At 30.9% G+C, this 15319-nt stretch overlaps 3 protein-coding genes across 6 annotated transcripts in view; 2 read left to right on the plus strand and 1 right to left on the minus strand.

Moving 5' to 3' along the window:
- LOC129912063 (calmodulin-A-like) overlaps positions 1-15319 on the minus strand; it is a 235590-nt gene that overhangs the window by 205871 nt on the left and 14400 nt on the right. The gene's annotated exons all lie outside the window — the stretch shown is intronic.
- Positions 1170-2369, plus strand: LOC129912554 (vitellogenin-3-like). The gene is given in 3 exon segments (XM_055990850.1): positions 1170-1402; positions 1481-1768; positions 1822-2369. Coding segments are annotated over 3 exon segments (1059 nt in total). The 5' UTR covers positions 1170-1179.
- On the plus strand, positions 7722-14095 carry LOC129912058 (vitellogenin-1-like). Of its 3 annotated transcripts, none has more exons than XM_055990158.1 (5): positions 7722-7846; positions 12518-12773; positions 12827-13086; positions 13188-13323; positions 13421-14095. In XM_055990158.1, the coding sequence occupies exons 2-5, from the start codon at positions 12530-12532 to the stop codon at positions 13966-13968; spliced, it is 1188 nt and encodes a 395-aa protein (XP_055846133.1). In that variant the 5' UTR covers positions 7722-7846; positions 12518-12529; the 3' UTR covers positions 13969-14095. The 3 variants fall into 3 exon arrangements, with proteins under 3 accessions (XP_055846133.1, XP_055846134.1, XP_055846135.1); XM_055990159.1 differs by lacking the exon at positions 7722-7846 and adding an exon at positions 12299-12428; XM_055990160.1 differs by lacking the exon at positions 7722-7846 and adding an exon at positions 12300-12428 and having other exon boundaries at positions 12498-12773.

The following is a 15319-nucleotide window of genomic DNA, read 5'->3' on the forward strand; positions in this document are numbered from 1 at the left end:
TTTCGAGATATTTCAATTAAAATCTAGATAATCGATTTTTTGCTATGTAAGTACTTTTTAAGCATTTTCCTAGCTCACAGTGGTTTGGTCCCAGGACAAAATAAAAAATACAATATAGGTTTTTGGAAGTCCTGAATTTGAATTCGAAATCGGAATCATTCTATCAGCTCGAATTTTCGAGATATTACCGTTATAAAATTTCATGAATCGATTTTTGGCTATGTACTTGCAGTGTTTTTTTTTTTTTAAGAACAAATTAGTGAATTTGAATTTTTCAATCAGCTCGCCTTTTCCCGATATTCCCGTTATCAAATCTCAATAATCGATTGTTTTCTAAATTTTAAGTACCTGTATCACTAAAACTAGAACTGTTAGAAAAAAAAAGTGATACCAAATTAGTAAAAAACTGTTATGAAATTTAATAAAACATAAAAAGGTGGAATTTTGTTGGCCAGTGTGTTATCGTTATCAATTTTTTATATGAAAATATTAAAAATTAATAGTCAGTACGGTTAATTTTATAGAGCAATCATGAAAAAAAGGTTTCAAAACTATTAATTGATATTTTGTTTAGAAATATTACAAAAATAAAGCCGACACGGGTAAATTTACAGAGAATTCATACAAAAAAAAGTTTCAAAACTACCTGTAATTTATCGATATTTTATAAGGAAACATTAAACAATTAAGTCGACACAATTTGCAGAGGAATTTGCATGCATGTGATGAAATTCAGAAAATACTTCAAAACTACCTATAAAGTTATCGATATTTTGTGTATGCATTGAAAATTAAATCGGCACGGGTAAATTTACAAAGTAATCATAAAAAAAAAGTTTATTGGAAATTTATTAAGACTTATTTACAAGGGGCCCGAAATTTTTTTTTTCCTCAGGGCCCTGCAGAATATTAACTCGTGCCAGATAGCTTATGTTTCATAGAAGAAAAATCGAATGATTTCTGATATTTTTTTTTTATCAAAAATAAACAAAAGTAAAATAATTCTTAGAATTCATTCAAATCCAATCAAAAAGAGCCAAAACAAATAAGTTAAAATGTTATGTAACACATTTTAATTACTATTTAAGCTACGACATTATTTGACAAATCAGTCAGTTCGTCTTACAATCTCAAGCCAGTATCATCTAGCTTTTCTATCCTTTATCCTTTTGATTCAATATGAAGTTGATTATTTTAATTATCGGTGCAATGCTTCTTTTCCAAAGTTCAGTTTATTCATTCTCCATAAAAAATGTAGTATTAGAATCGAAAGATAATCTTGTTGGGGTCGTAAAAAATATGGGAAGTTTTCTTCCTTCGCCGTCGAATTTTTTCAGTAGTGCAAAGAATTATATCGCCGGCTATCCTTTAGGATATGTTTCATCAACTATTAATTCTGTTTGTAAGTTCAAAAAAAAAAAAAAAAAATACGATAAAGCAAGGATAAAACAAAAATATATAAAAAACAACTCATTTTAAGGTTCAACATTGGTATCTTCAAATTCTGTTCAAACAAGAGTTATGCCTGAATTGGAAAAAATGAATTTCCAACTGATAACTCCTTGCGCAAAATACAGCATTCCGATTTTAAGTTCAAAGGACCTTTATAAAATTAAAATTAAAATTTAATAGACAATTGATCTTGCATCTTGTGTGGATACTCTTTTCACATGGTCAGCTCTGAATACCGAAAAACTTGGAGAATACTTGGGACAAGGTTTAGCTGACTTAGCCCAAGTAATACCACGTGAAAACATTCATCTGATTGGTAAGTTCTTTTTCATTAAATTAGATGCAACATATTTTTATCCAGTTTTTTAGGTCATAGTTTGGGAGCTCATATTTGTGGCTCAGCAGGACGATCATTCACCGCAATTACTGACGAAAAAATAGCTCGCATCACAGGTTTAGATCCAGCACTACCATGTTTCAATGAAGGCGAAGATTTGACGGGACTTATGCGAGGTGATGCCGATTTCGTAGACATCATTCACACTAATCCGGGTGTCTTGGGCAGACGGGACCCAATAGGAGATGTGGATTTCTATCCCGATGGAATAATTCCTTTGCCAACAGGATGTTATACCATACTTTGTGCCCATGAACGTGCTTGGCGTTACTACGTTGAGAGTGTTTATCCGGGAAATGAAAACAATTTTATGGCAAAACGTTGTAATTCGATGGTGAAATTGAAGCAAAATAGATGTGGAAAAACTCCAGCAGCACCAATGGGCTATGCTGCAAAAAGTAATTTGAGGGGTAATTATTTCCTTGAAGTTCGTGGTTCATCACCATTTGGTATGGATGGTAATAAAACACGTGAGAATGAAAACGTTTTTTGTGGTACTGCTTCGATAAATAAATGTTAAAAATAAATGTAAAAGCCACTAGGCTAACAAATAAAAATTAATTTGAATAGCATTTTTAAAAACTAGTTTGTTTTTTGGTTTCTATACGTTCTGAAGATTACACATTCGTGTAGTTCGATTAAGAAAAGAATTTGTAGTGTGAACATTAGTTAGAGCACCTTTTTTGAAGAATCAAATCGAGAAGCTTTGTTATATCCAGCAAGAAATTACTTAATCGGTAGACCTATGAAGATACTTGCCACAGTAATTTGCAATAGTTGTTGCCAGTGTTTTCAATTTAAAATTGCTAGAAGATCAACTTCTTTCAAATAGTTTTGTTGCCATATTTGTGGTCGCATTTCTGCCAAAATTGGACATCTTGCGATGAAATGAACAATATTTTCCCCTTCGTTGGTATTGCATAAGGAGCATTTCAGAGCTAAGTTATTGTGGAGCGATATGAAATTCAGTGATAACAATTCTTTTCTTGCTCTGAATAAATGATATTTGTTCGAAAATAAGAGCCCCCGCACACTACAAACTTTCTATCGGCTAACATTGAAATAGTTGCCTTCACATAGATTGTGTTTGAGTTTTGAATATACTTCACTGTGAAGTAAACTTTTCGCTTTGGAATGGAGCCTTTCAAGTAAATTACAGGGAAATGACTTCTACTCTGCCACATTATCCAACGTCAAGCTGAAAGACATTTCACACATGTCTGCTAAATTTTTCCATTATTCAAACTAAGAACTTTGAGACCTTATAGTCCGGTCAGTTTAGAAATCCGAGGTTACATTAATTCCCAGCAAGCTGAAAATTGGTAGGATTGTTGGAAACACCATAATAAATTAAATCTAAAAAGTCCTCATCGATCCGAGGCCTGGAAAAAAATTTACGGGGGGTCAAAGGTCACAAAAACTCCCCTTAGACGAGAATATTTTTAAGAAAGTTGGCCACCTAGGTTTCTATAGATTTATATTATACCACAGGTGTTTAAAATTTTTTATAAAATACTTTTTTTACATTTTGCATCGAAAAACAGATTTCAAAAATTTTTTTGCGAAAATTTGCAATAGCTATGCAGTTTTTAAAGCGTTTATGTACTCATACAATTATTGCAGAAAATGATAAAAAAAGAAATAAATAAAATTCATTCATTCGTGGTTGTAGTGAACGAAAACATAAGATGATAAAATTTAAAATACACTGAACGAAAAAAAGCCAATATTTTATGAACTGATTGCGATAGAACTTTTTTCTATCCGTTTTTAGAACAATCATAAACTCATAAGTTGTCCATTCTCTATTGCACACCCTGTATATATTCAGACATATTCTAAACAAAAATTCCCAGGGAAATGGTTTCGGGACAAGGGCCCCAATCGGAAAAATGGAGAAAATTTCCATTTTTTTTTTTTTGCTTTACCATATTCTTAACCATTGAAGAACGAAATTCAAGCTAAAAAAATAATGAAATTTCAGGAACTTTTCAGTTAAGAGTTTTTTTTTCAGAATAGCCCTGATTATGACGATTACAACTCAACTTCAACTTTTTGAATCGTTATACCTAAGAAACGGTGGGTCTTTTTGATAAGACTTACCATTTTGCTGAAAATCGTGAAAATCGTTTTTATGACCTTTGACCCCCGTAAATTATTAAAGTTGCATTATATTAAACCATTTTTCATTTTCAGCCAAACATCGAGTTCCTCTCCGAAAAATCATCGTTTAGAATTTGTTGAGATTAACAATAAGGTTCCACTCACAGCAATAATCCCGTAACTTGTTGATCATCAACTGCAGAGAATCAGGTGATTCCGTTAGAAGGACTAGGTCGTCTGCGTACATTAGCATTTTGATAGCGAACCCATCGATTGTTTTTGTTATGCCACCTGGCTTATTTTTATTCAAGTCTTGAATGTAAAGACAAAAAAAAGATTACATCCTTGTTTCAATCCAGCGAACGCAAGAAACAAATCTGACAAATTTTGCCAGTCCCATGCTGCATATAGCTTGTTTTTTGTAGATCTTCTCAATCATCCTTCCAAATCTAAGAGATATCCCGTCTCTAAACAGCTTGAAAATTAGGGCTTTTCTGTCGATAGAATCAAAAGCTGCTTGGAAATCGACGAAAGAAGCGTATAATTTTTTTTGCGTTTACGAAGATATAATTCTGCAATGTGAGGATTTAGCTGACAGGAATAAGGGAGACCTACAAAACGGGCTTAATGTGAGATGCACTCTCTTACGATATAAAATTCTTAACTAGATGCTGCAATGCTACATCCCTATAAAAACAAGTCGAGTTACTATAATAGGCTGTATTCGAACCCAAATCTCCAGCTAGATAGTTTATTAAACTATACTAACTTATCAGTAATTTCAATGAAATACAATCGAACATGGATAGAATGAGATATATACACACGATGAAATAATTAAAGATGAAAAATTGGAATAGCTCCTTGCGAAGTTTTCGTGTTCCTTGATCCTTGAGTATTAATATTCTAGAGAAAGAAACTCATTAAGAGGCTTCAACCAAATCATTCATTTATACAAGAAGCAACGAGTATGTGCTCCACATTTATTTCCTTGTTCATTAACGATACTTCATATAAACGAAAAGAAGTGCCACACACGTCATCATAATACTTTGTAAAAGAACTAATTTCCGATTCCTCAAAGCACTTAATTTATTTTCCATCCACACTTGTTTTCGATGTTATTTGTTTTATATTATATATTTTTTTTTTCTTTTTAATCAAAATAACTGTCAGAAACACAATATAGAACAAAGTTCATAAAGTATACATATTTTATTGCTAAATTAATATATTTTCAACTCCAGAGGTAAAAAATAAAAAATACCAACTAATGTTTGAGTTGGTGGTGATGGTTCATATTAGTAAATTGCTTTTGTCTATAACTAAAATTAATTCTATACCAACTATGAAAACTCTCTTTAAATAATGTTCCTGCTTCACATTTATAGAAAATTAAATTATTATGTACATATATTTGCGAGAAAACTAAAGTTGAAATTTGAAACAAAAACCAATTTAATTGTAACTTTATTGGGAATTATATTTATCATATAAATTGGCCAGTGCAGATTAGTTCTAATGAAATGCATTTTCTTTTTTCAGAGATTTTTTATTCTTTCCTAAAAACATACGAGTATATGAAAAGTGGATACGGAAAAATATACATTTAGATGCAGCAAAATAAAATTATTATTCTCTTCAATACATTGTGTTTTTGAATTTTCCATGGAATTATTGAAGTCATTCCAAGAAGACAAAAAATGTGTATAAACCGACATTTTTTTGAAAACTGATTTAAAGTTTTTTTTTTAATACAAAATCCAAAGAGACCAAAACCAATACTATCTGACATCCATTTATTAAAATACTGACCCTTTTTCAAATTTTAAGTGAAAACAAAATTTGGAATAACAATTAATTTTTTGTTGTTTAAATTTAAGTTGTTTAAAGGAGAATGGGCATATTGGAAGTTTGGCGGCCAGTAATGAAATTGGTATCAAATGAAAGAACTATAACGTAGGAAAAATTTTTACAATGGCCGTTTCGTTGTATTGCATTTGGAATGGAAGATATTGCAATATTAGTGTTGTTAATGCATCGAGCAATATGCGAAGGGCAAATTGAATTACTATTTTAATTAATTTATGAAATATGATTTATGTCATTTTTTCTATGATTTAAAACCTCAATCTTGAATATCTGACCAATGCAACTCAAAATATAAGCTTTTTAAGCCAACCACTTCAAGATTTTGTTTTTGAGTTTTCAAAAGGAAAAAACAAACAAAAAATTGAAAAAAAAAGTCTTAAAATAGACTCGAAATTGATGTTTTAAAAAGCCAATATTTTGGGTTCTATTGGTTGGATATCCAAGATAAAGGTCTTCAGGCTCAGGGAAAATGACAGATTATCATATCTTGCACTTAAAATACACGTTCAATTTTAAACATTGAGACAATTTGCATTAACTTTAAAATGCAAAAATGCATTTTATCCGTTTGTGAAGAACGTTAGAAGGATAAAACTTCTGCACAATGTATGTAAGACTTAACTACATCAAAAAATAACAAAATCGTTCTTGGCCGCTGAACGTCCAAGTTCCATACAAAATTGCCCATTCTCCTTTAAAACTAAGGCGGTCACTGGGGCGTATGTGGAACATTAGTTAAAAAAAATTCGTTGTTTAAGAAAAATACTTCTTTTGCTAACCAATTGACTATTGTGAACCATTTTCTTATAATGTGTATAGAAGTCCATTGATTTTATAACAAATCGTTTACGTGAGTTCAATTAGTATAAATTTTGCATCATTCATGAAACGATCTGAAGCTGTCTATAGTAGTGGCCAAACCTTTCTTATCCCCAGAGCATTCTTATCGGCAAATTTTTGCACTGATTAATAAAACTCCGCCAAATCTTTGAAAAGTGACTTATAGGAAAAGTTATCAAATTTTCATTTAAAATGAAAAAAGAGAAAATTACCAATAATTACGGGTTGGGGTCAAAATTCTGCCGGGGTCAAAATTCTTTTGTCGAAATTCTGCTTTCAAAATTCTGCTTTTCAAAATTCTGTTTTTCAAAATTCTGCTTTTCAAAATTCTGCTTTTCAAAATACTGCTTTTCATAATTCTGTTTTAGAAAATTCTGCAAAAAATTAAAAAAGGGTTTGGAAAATGTTAAAAGCGCGCGCTTTTTATACTTTTTTTGAAATTGTGAACACAATACCTATTCGAATTTTTCGGAAAATTCTACATCAATTTCATATATGATTGTCTGAGAACTGAGTCCATGCACTAGTTGTTGTGTATTCATTAATTTTTGCTTCCCAAAAATTTGATATTTGTATGTATCTAAAATGCAAAACTTGTCCTTATGGTGGACTTAACTTAACTACCAAAATTTGTGTTACAACTGGTTGTATTTACCAAGTTCAATTAAAGTTTAAACAACTACTTCACTAAAGGTACTCACAAAAAAAAGAAAGAAAAAAACAAAAAAAAAAACAATTAAAATTTAAAATCAAAAAGTGAGTAACAAGCAAAGCAACTGAAACGTGACACTTTGTATCCGCAAAGCAGCAACGTTCTCTTATAAGGAAAAACATAAAACAACAATTTATTCCTCATTCTTTACGTCAAAATGTCCGCACTTGCTATAAAAATTAAATTGACACATACGATTGATAAAATCAGATTTAAGTTCATCAACAGCATTAAACAAAATAAAAAAATTAAAAAAAAGATCGTTCTCATTGCAATTCCAAACTTAGCATCAAGTGACGTTCATTAATTACATTTCACATTCTAGTCTTGACCATTTTTGCCGGCTGAAAAACAAAATTTTTACTTTTATTCAATTTACATTATGTGATCGCATCCAGTAATCGTCGTGAATTTATTGAGAATAGTTATCAAGTCTTGAAATTGTTATTGGATAGAAGGGAAAATTTACGGTACGAGGATTTTTGTTCTTATAATCTATTAAATAAAATATTTTGTGAAAATAGTAGTGTCTTTTAAATTTAAATTACTATGTGAAAATTCCTTGTTTTCATTTGTATATTTACTGAAAGGCGTCACTGTTCAATTCCCTTTGTGGTTAATTTTTTATATTGAGATGGAAATTTGAAGAAAAAGTGATAGTTAAGTAGAGTAGTTTTATATGTGAATTCAAAAAATAAATTAATAAATTCATTATTCTAATGGTGTACCTCGGATTGTTATTTTATTTAAATTTTGTTAATTTTTCTACACACCTCAATTCCTCAATTGCATTCATAATTACGAGTATTTTTAATAAACAAATCAGAAACAACTTAATCCAATTTAAAATATCTTTACGTGTAACCCAATCAAGTCGTCAGTTAAAGAAAGACATAACAGATTTATGCCAATTATAAAATATAATTTATGACATTAACAAATACAACATCGTTGGTGGGAAACTGTTCAAAAATAATTATAATTACCTCTTATGTGAATAAAATATAAGTACATACAACAAGAATATGAATACAATTTTAATCATCAACAGAAAACATTTCTTAGCGTTCAGAAATAATTGATGTTTGAGTTCTTCGCAACCCTTCGCACCCTATCGTTAATTCAAGTGCGTGCATAAAGAGGGGCAGTTTTATTTAAAAATTCAATGAATTTTATTACATTTTAATGCAAAAATAAATCTTCATAGAATTAAAAATATCAGTATTTATTATAAACAGTGTTGTCGCTTTGGCAATCAGAAATAAGAGGAACTACATCACGAATCATACTCAACTCAAATAAGTTGGAGACGTAATAGTAGCTAGTGTTTTATAAATATTATCTTGAAAATGTAATTGATTTATGTTTCAATAAAGTTATAATAGTAAAAAATAATAATTACAGTGATTTAATATAGCTTTTTCCGGCCCTTAGTCCAAACAAAAATTTTTACTAGGCTGATTTATTTCAATAATTTTTTGGTAGATCTTAGTTATAAAGAATATAAAATAACCATTTCCTTGTGCATAGCTTACGTTTTAGGAATTAAACAGTTGTACACTCGGGCGTATGCGTACTTGGCTATTATATTCGAAATAAATTTTTTCTTCGTCATTTTTTTTTTTTAGAAAAATTTAAAAAAAACCTTGGCAAGCAAAGAATCCTCAAACGAAATTTCAAAGATATTAACTTGCCCTATAGAACAGGTCAAAAATAACTTTTAAATGAAAAAAAGAAATCTAACTACATAAAACCCATGGGTCATTACAATTCGAAAAAACTTATGAGGTAATTTGAGTTAAAAACGTTTTTAGGTGTCATTTTTATACAGCTTAGTCTTCGCAAAAATGCAACTAATTTTAATTTTTTTTTTAAGACTATTTTTTTGTGAGGACTTTTGAATTTTTGTTTCTTTGTTTTTGTTTATTACATAAATTTTCTTCATTATAAAAGTTGTAGAACATCACTTTTTACAAAAAATTGGTATATTTTTGAAGATTATACGATGGTGATACTTACAATATCGTGGTATATTTTATTTCTAAAATCAAACATCAGTTCTAAGTTTTGTTTGTTTTTGACAAAAAAATCCAAACTAAAAAATTAAACATTAAAAACACTTTTTTTCTATTAACTTAGAATTTAAGGCCAGCAAAAATTAAAAAAAAAAATTCAGTTTAGTCAAAAATGTTTAATTTTTTCAAAATTTTTAGTTCGGAAACATATATTTAAAAAAAAATAATAATGTACATTATGTCGGTATTACAGAATAAGTTTAACCTTTAATGAATCTTAATCTTAAAATTAAGAAGAAATTTAAAAAAAGTTTCAAAGTTTTTTTTTTTAAGTCAATTTTTTAAAACGGATCAGTGAATTTTTCGAAACCTTGTTTTTTTTATATACCGATTAATAATTCCTTTTTTGACATACAGAATTTAGTATTGAATTAATTTTTCAAAACTATTTATGTATATGGGACCGTATAAAATAAAATGCACGACTGGGTTCGCACGAACTTGCTCTTAGAGTTAAAGTTGCTTAAATTTTTAAGAATTTTTATATAAAAATTTGGAAAAAAAAATAAAATTCGTTTTTTTAAAAAAATAAAATAATATCTGAAATTAAATTGCCCTCCAAAACAAGTATGCAGTTTTGATTGATATATTAACATGCATTTTTAGAAAAAAATTTTTCAAAATCGTTAAAGCCGTTTTTTAAAAAACTAATTTTTTATAAATAATTTTTTGGAAAAAAAGTTTAAAAATAAAATTGGTATGCCATTTTGTAGAAATCACTAATCAACATCTAAAAACAAAATTTCAAAAAAATTAAATGTCCCGTTTTCGAAAATTTGATTTTTCAAAATTTTTTTATAAATCCAAAAATTATTTTTTTCGATATTTTATTTTTGGTTTATATTAAGATTCTATAAATGCTTCTTCACAAAAAGTTTCGTTAAAATCGAATAAGCAGTTTTGGAGATAATCGGATTTGAAAAAACGGTTCTATGGCAGGTACCGTTAATAATGATTTTCAAAAAAAAAAAATTTTCATTAGAAGATAGACCTTGACTTTAAACTAACATTTGAATTTTTTAAACAAAATCGTTAGAGCCGTTTTTGAGATATTTCAATTTTACTAAAATCGGTATATGACAAGTACCGTTATTTTTGGTCCAAAAAAATTAATTCCAAAAACCCCTCTGGAGAGTCGCCAAATAACGCTGCATACCAGGTTTGACATCAATCGGTCCATCCGTTTAGGCTGTAGCTCCTTATACAGACAGACAGACAGACAGACTGACAGACTGACAGACTGACAGACTGACAGACTGACAGACTGACAGACTGACAGACTGACAGACTGACAGACTGACAGACTGACAGACTGACAGACTGACAGACTGACAGACTGACAGACTGACAGACTGACAGACTGACAGACTGACAGACTGACAGACTGACAGACTGACAGACTGACAGACTGACAGACTGACAGACTGACAGACTGACAGACTGACAGACTGACAGACTGACAGACTGACAGACTGACAGACTGACAGACTGACAGACTGACAGACTGACAGACTGACAGACTGACAGACTGACAGACTGACAGACTGACAGACTGACAGACTGACAGACTGACAGACTGACAGACTGACAGACTGACAGACTGACAGACTGACAGACTGACAGACTGACAGACTGACAGACTGACAGACTGACAGACTGACAGACTGACAGACTGACAGACTGACAGACTGACAGACTGACAGACTGACAGACTGACAGACTGACAGACTGACAGACTGACAGACTGACAGACTGACAGACTGACAGACTGACAGACTGACAGACTGACAGACAGACAGACAGACGGACTTCCGGGACCCACTTTTTTGGCATTGTCTACCATCGTAATGTCATGGAAAAATGTTATCTCAACTTTTTTTTTTTTTTACGAATGCATAACTTGATATATAGTACCTATATCGCAAGTAAAAAGGCCCTAACGATTTTCCAAATTTGTTTGCAAAAATTATTCCAAGAAACTAAATAGCATACTTTGTTTTCAGATCAAAGCCATTTTAAGAGATGAAATTTTAAAACAAATTTCATATACTTTTTTAAGTTTCTATTAATTTTTGTATAGGTACTAAATTAAAAATACTCTTTTATAATTCTTTTTTTTTTTTTCAAATATATTATATGCTTTCCATACCATTTTTATTATAACAGCAAGTACGTCAGATCCGATCGTACATTTAATTTTTAAATACATCATTCCTTAGAAGTGAAATCTACTATATTTTCGAGATTTTCGATCAAAATTGATGTATTAATGATCTAATTGATATTAAAGAAAAGAAAAACTGCTTTCTTTGTATACTTAATTCCAAAACCTCGCATAATAGAATGGCGTTGCCGTTTTTGGGGCAAATTGTAGTATATTTTGGTTATCCCAGTATACATATCTTATAAGTGGTTCAGCCAATTTATTCAAATTTTATAGACAAATGCTTAACTTTGAGGTTCACGTCACTTTTTTTTGCAAAAAAAAAAAGTGGAAAATGATATTTTTTACTTTGGAATTTTTCCTCGTTTTTTTTAATCAATAACTTTAGAGCAAGTTAAAAAAAAAACAAGAGCGAGTCCAAGCAATTCCCACGTGCATTTTGTAAAACGCTGAAAAGGTGCTGGAAATAAAAGTATTTGTTGTACATTATAACAATCTTGAAACTTTGAAGAGCCTAACCAATAACTACACATTTAGGTCCTAATTCTGAATTTTATTTTTAATTAAATTATATGATTGATCAATAAACATCATTTCGTCTCCATCGATCAATTACTTGTTTTGATCCGGACCTGGAAAACTGCATGGGCTTGGTGTAAAGCTCAATAATTTAAACAGTTATTATAAAACACATTGATTCTTTGTAAAGAACGCAAACGAACCAAGTTTATCAAGTTAATTTTCAGTTGAAACTAAGCTTTTTAACAGACATTGCTATTGATTTGATAGCCATAAATTTATTTTATTAATTTGGTACAGTCAAATAATTTGTTTATAACATTTATTATTTTTTATGTTAATTTCAAAAAAATCATTAAAAAGTCTTTTTACTTTAATTTCAGACAAAAATCACAATGAAGTTGATTTTATTGTTATATCTTGTGTGCCATCTAACTCTCATCAAAGCTTCTCCCCATCCACGTCCAATTAATTTCGGTTCCGTTGGAAATGTCTTCTCATCCTCACGAGATATTGGTGTTGGTATTGTTAGCAATGCAGGAAATTTCCTGCCAACACCCAAAGGCTTATTCGAATCTGGCAAGAACGTAATAGCTGGTTATCCATTTGAATTTGTCTCATCATCAATTAATGCAATTTGTAAGTAAAAACAAATCAATTACAAACTCAGAGTCTAAATCTCTTTCTAATAGGCTCAGCAGCAGTATCAACAAATGCAGTTATTCCCAAAATAACCCCTGACATCAATAAAATGCAATTCCAACTACGAACGCCATGCAAAAAGTACAGTTTCCCCTTGATGCATGCCAATGAGATGTGGAAGAGTCCCGAATTCGATAAGACTAAGAAAACAGTGATCTTAGCCACTGGCTGGACAACAACTGTCAACGAAACGGACACAATTTCCCAAATGGCTCAAGCCTATCATTGTCGAGGCGATGTTAACTTTATTGTAAGCAAAAAACCAAAAAAAAAAAAAAAAAACCTTCCCAATGTTATCTCTAATTCGTATCGATTGGAACGTATTTACTCAGTAAATTGATATATTCCCAGGCGGTTGATGTTGCATCGTATGTGGACACTTTATACACATGGTCGGCATTGAACACGGAGGAAATCGGTGAAAATATAGGAAAGGGTCTGGTGCAACTGAGTGAGATAATTCCGCTGGAAAACATTCATTTGATTGGTACCTACATTCAACATTGTAGCGGAGCTCTTTCCTGCTCTGTTTGATGAAGAAACACAATCGAAATGAAACTTTTTTTGTTTTTGTATATTTGCAGGACATAGTTTGGGAGCACATATTGTCGGTGCAGCCGGACGTACATTCAATTACCTTACCGGTAAGCAAATACCACGCATCACAGGCCTGGACCCAGCCAAGCCGTGTTTCAATGAGGGCGAGAATTTATCGGGACTGTTGCGTGGCGATGCCGATTTCATAGACGTCATTCATAGTAATCCAGGTGTGTTGGGTAAGAGGGATCCCATGGGGGATGTGGATTTCTATCCAGGTGGGTTGGATCCGTTGCCCAGCGGATGTCTGTCGGTTGTGTGTGCTCATGAGCGTGCTTGGCTGTACTATACGGAATCGGTTTATCCCGGGAATGAGAATAATTTTATGGCGGTGCGTTGTAGCTCATTAACGAGATTAAAAAACAATAAATGTCCGGGTCGATCATATCCCATGGGATATGCTTCACCGAAATATTTGAAGGGAAATTACTTCCTGGATGTGAATGGTGCAGCTCCGTTTGGCATGGACGGAAATAAGGCTAGAGATGAGCGAAAGCAGGATTGCGGATTGTGCCGCAATAATGGTGGGAGTTAAGTTAAAATTGAAAAATTACAGTAGGTTGTTATAAATATTGTATGTGTAGTAGTGTTTGCATTGTTTATAATATTTACATTTTACTGGACGAAAAATAAAGGAAATATTTTGATTAATTAGCAAATAAGGACGATTTTATTTGTGGAATAAAATAACAAAAGAATAGGTATAAGTAATTGAGTTTTTAAATAATTTTATACAAATAAACCTCCAAACCCACAGTACACATAAAAAGGTAATATATTCCGAACTGACATTGGTCGCCAGATTGTCAAAACATGACACTTTGGCGACCAATGTCAGCTACCGAATTCTTAATTGTTTAAAATACCGACGAAAACGCACAAAAACCGATAAACCACGCACACCACTAATTTTTAAACAATTATTTACCATTTTCAGCGATGAAACACGAAGAAAAAAAAAAAAAAATTTGTTATTTTTCAATTTATAATACTTTTAAAAGACATTTTATAAATTAAAACAAAAACAAATTTCCTGTTTACTGCGATTGAAATATAAAAATTAAAGGCCGACCTGACAGATTTATGCCCATTTTTGACAAACAAATTTTGACAACTTTCGGAATATATTACCTTATTATGTGTACTGTGCTCCAAACCAGTCAAATAAGATCTACGTAAGTTAAAATCGATATTTTCTTGAATTGAAAGATCCCATGGGAAAGATCCCATGCCTAAAATGTATGATGACATGATTGTTACCCATGAAATTAGAAAAATTCAAATTTGGACTTTAAACCATTAGATGATATTTGTTCAAAATTGTACAAATAATACATTGGTTTGGTTTTTGTTAAAAAACAAATGTTTACAAATTGTCTCGTTTAACATTAATTTTCCAGGAAATTCGGTAAAGTTAACAAATAATACACACAGTTGTTTTGTGGCTCAGGTGATTAGATATATTTTAGAAATAATTGCTGAATAATTGTATCAACATTTCAACATGGTGATATTGAATAAGTCGAATATTAAAATAGAAGATAAATGTTGAGGATGGGGTTGATTTAGTTCAAACTTGTTTTGTAGAACATTTTAAGAGACTCTAGATGGTTTTTAAAAATTTTCGTTAGAGCATAAACGACTACTCCGATTTCGAGGACTATTTTTTACTTAGCTTTCAAAGTATCATAGAAATATGTACATCAAAAAGAAAAACCTAAAGAAGTTTGTTTCAAAAACGTTCATTTTTTTTCACGTGATAACGTCTTATAAATCGATGAACCATGGCAGCCACCACAAAAAAGTGACACCATTTTTTCCGTTCCACTCTCGCACTTTCGCAGTGAGGCAAAAATTTCAATTTAAAATTAACTATTATAGAGATA

The sequence above is a fragment of the Episyrphus balteatus genome, chromosome 2, assembly GCF_945859705.1.
Source record: "Episyrphus balteatus chromosome 2, idEpiBalt1.1, whole genome shotgun sequence".
Taxonomy (NCBI): domain Eukaryota; kingdom Metazoa; phylum Arthropoda; class Insecta; order Diptera; family Syrphidae; genus Episyrphus; species Episyrphus balteatus.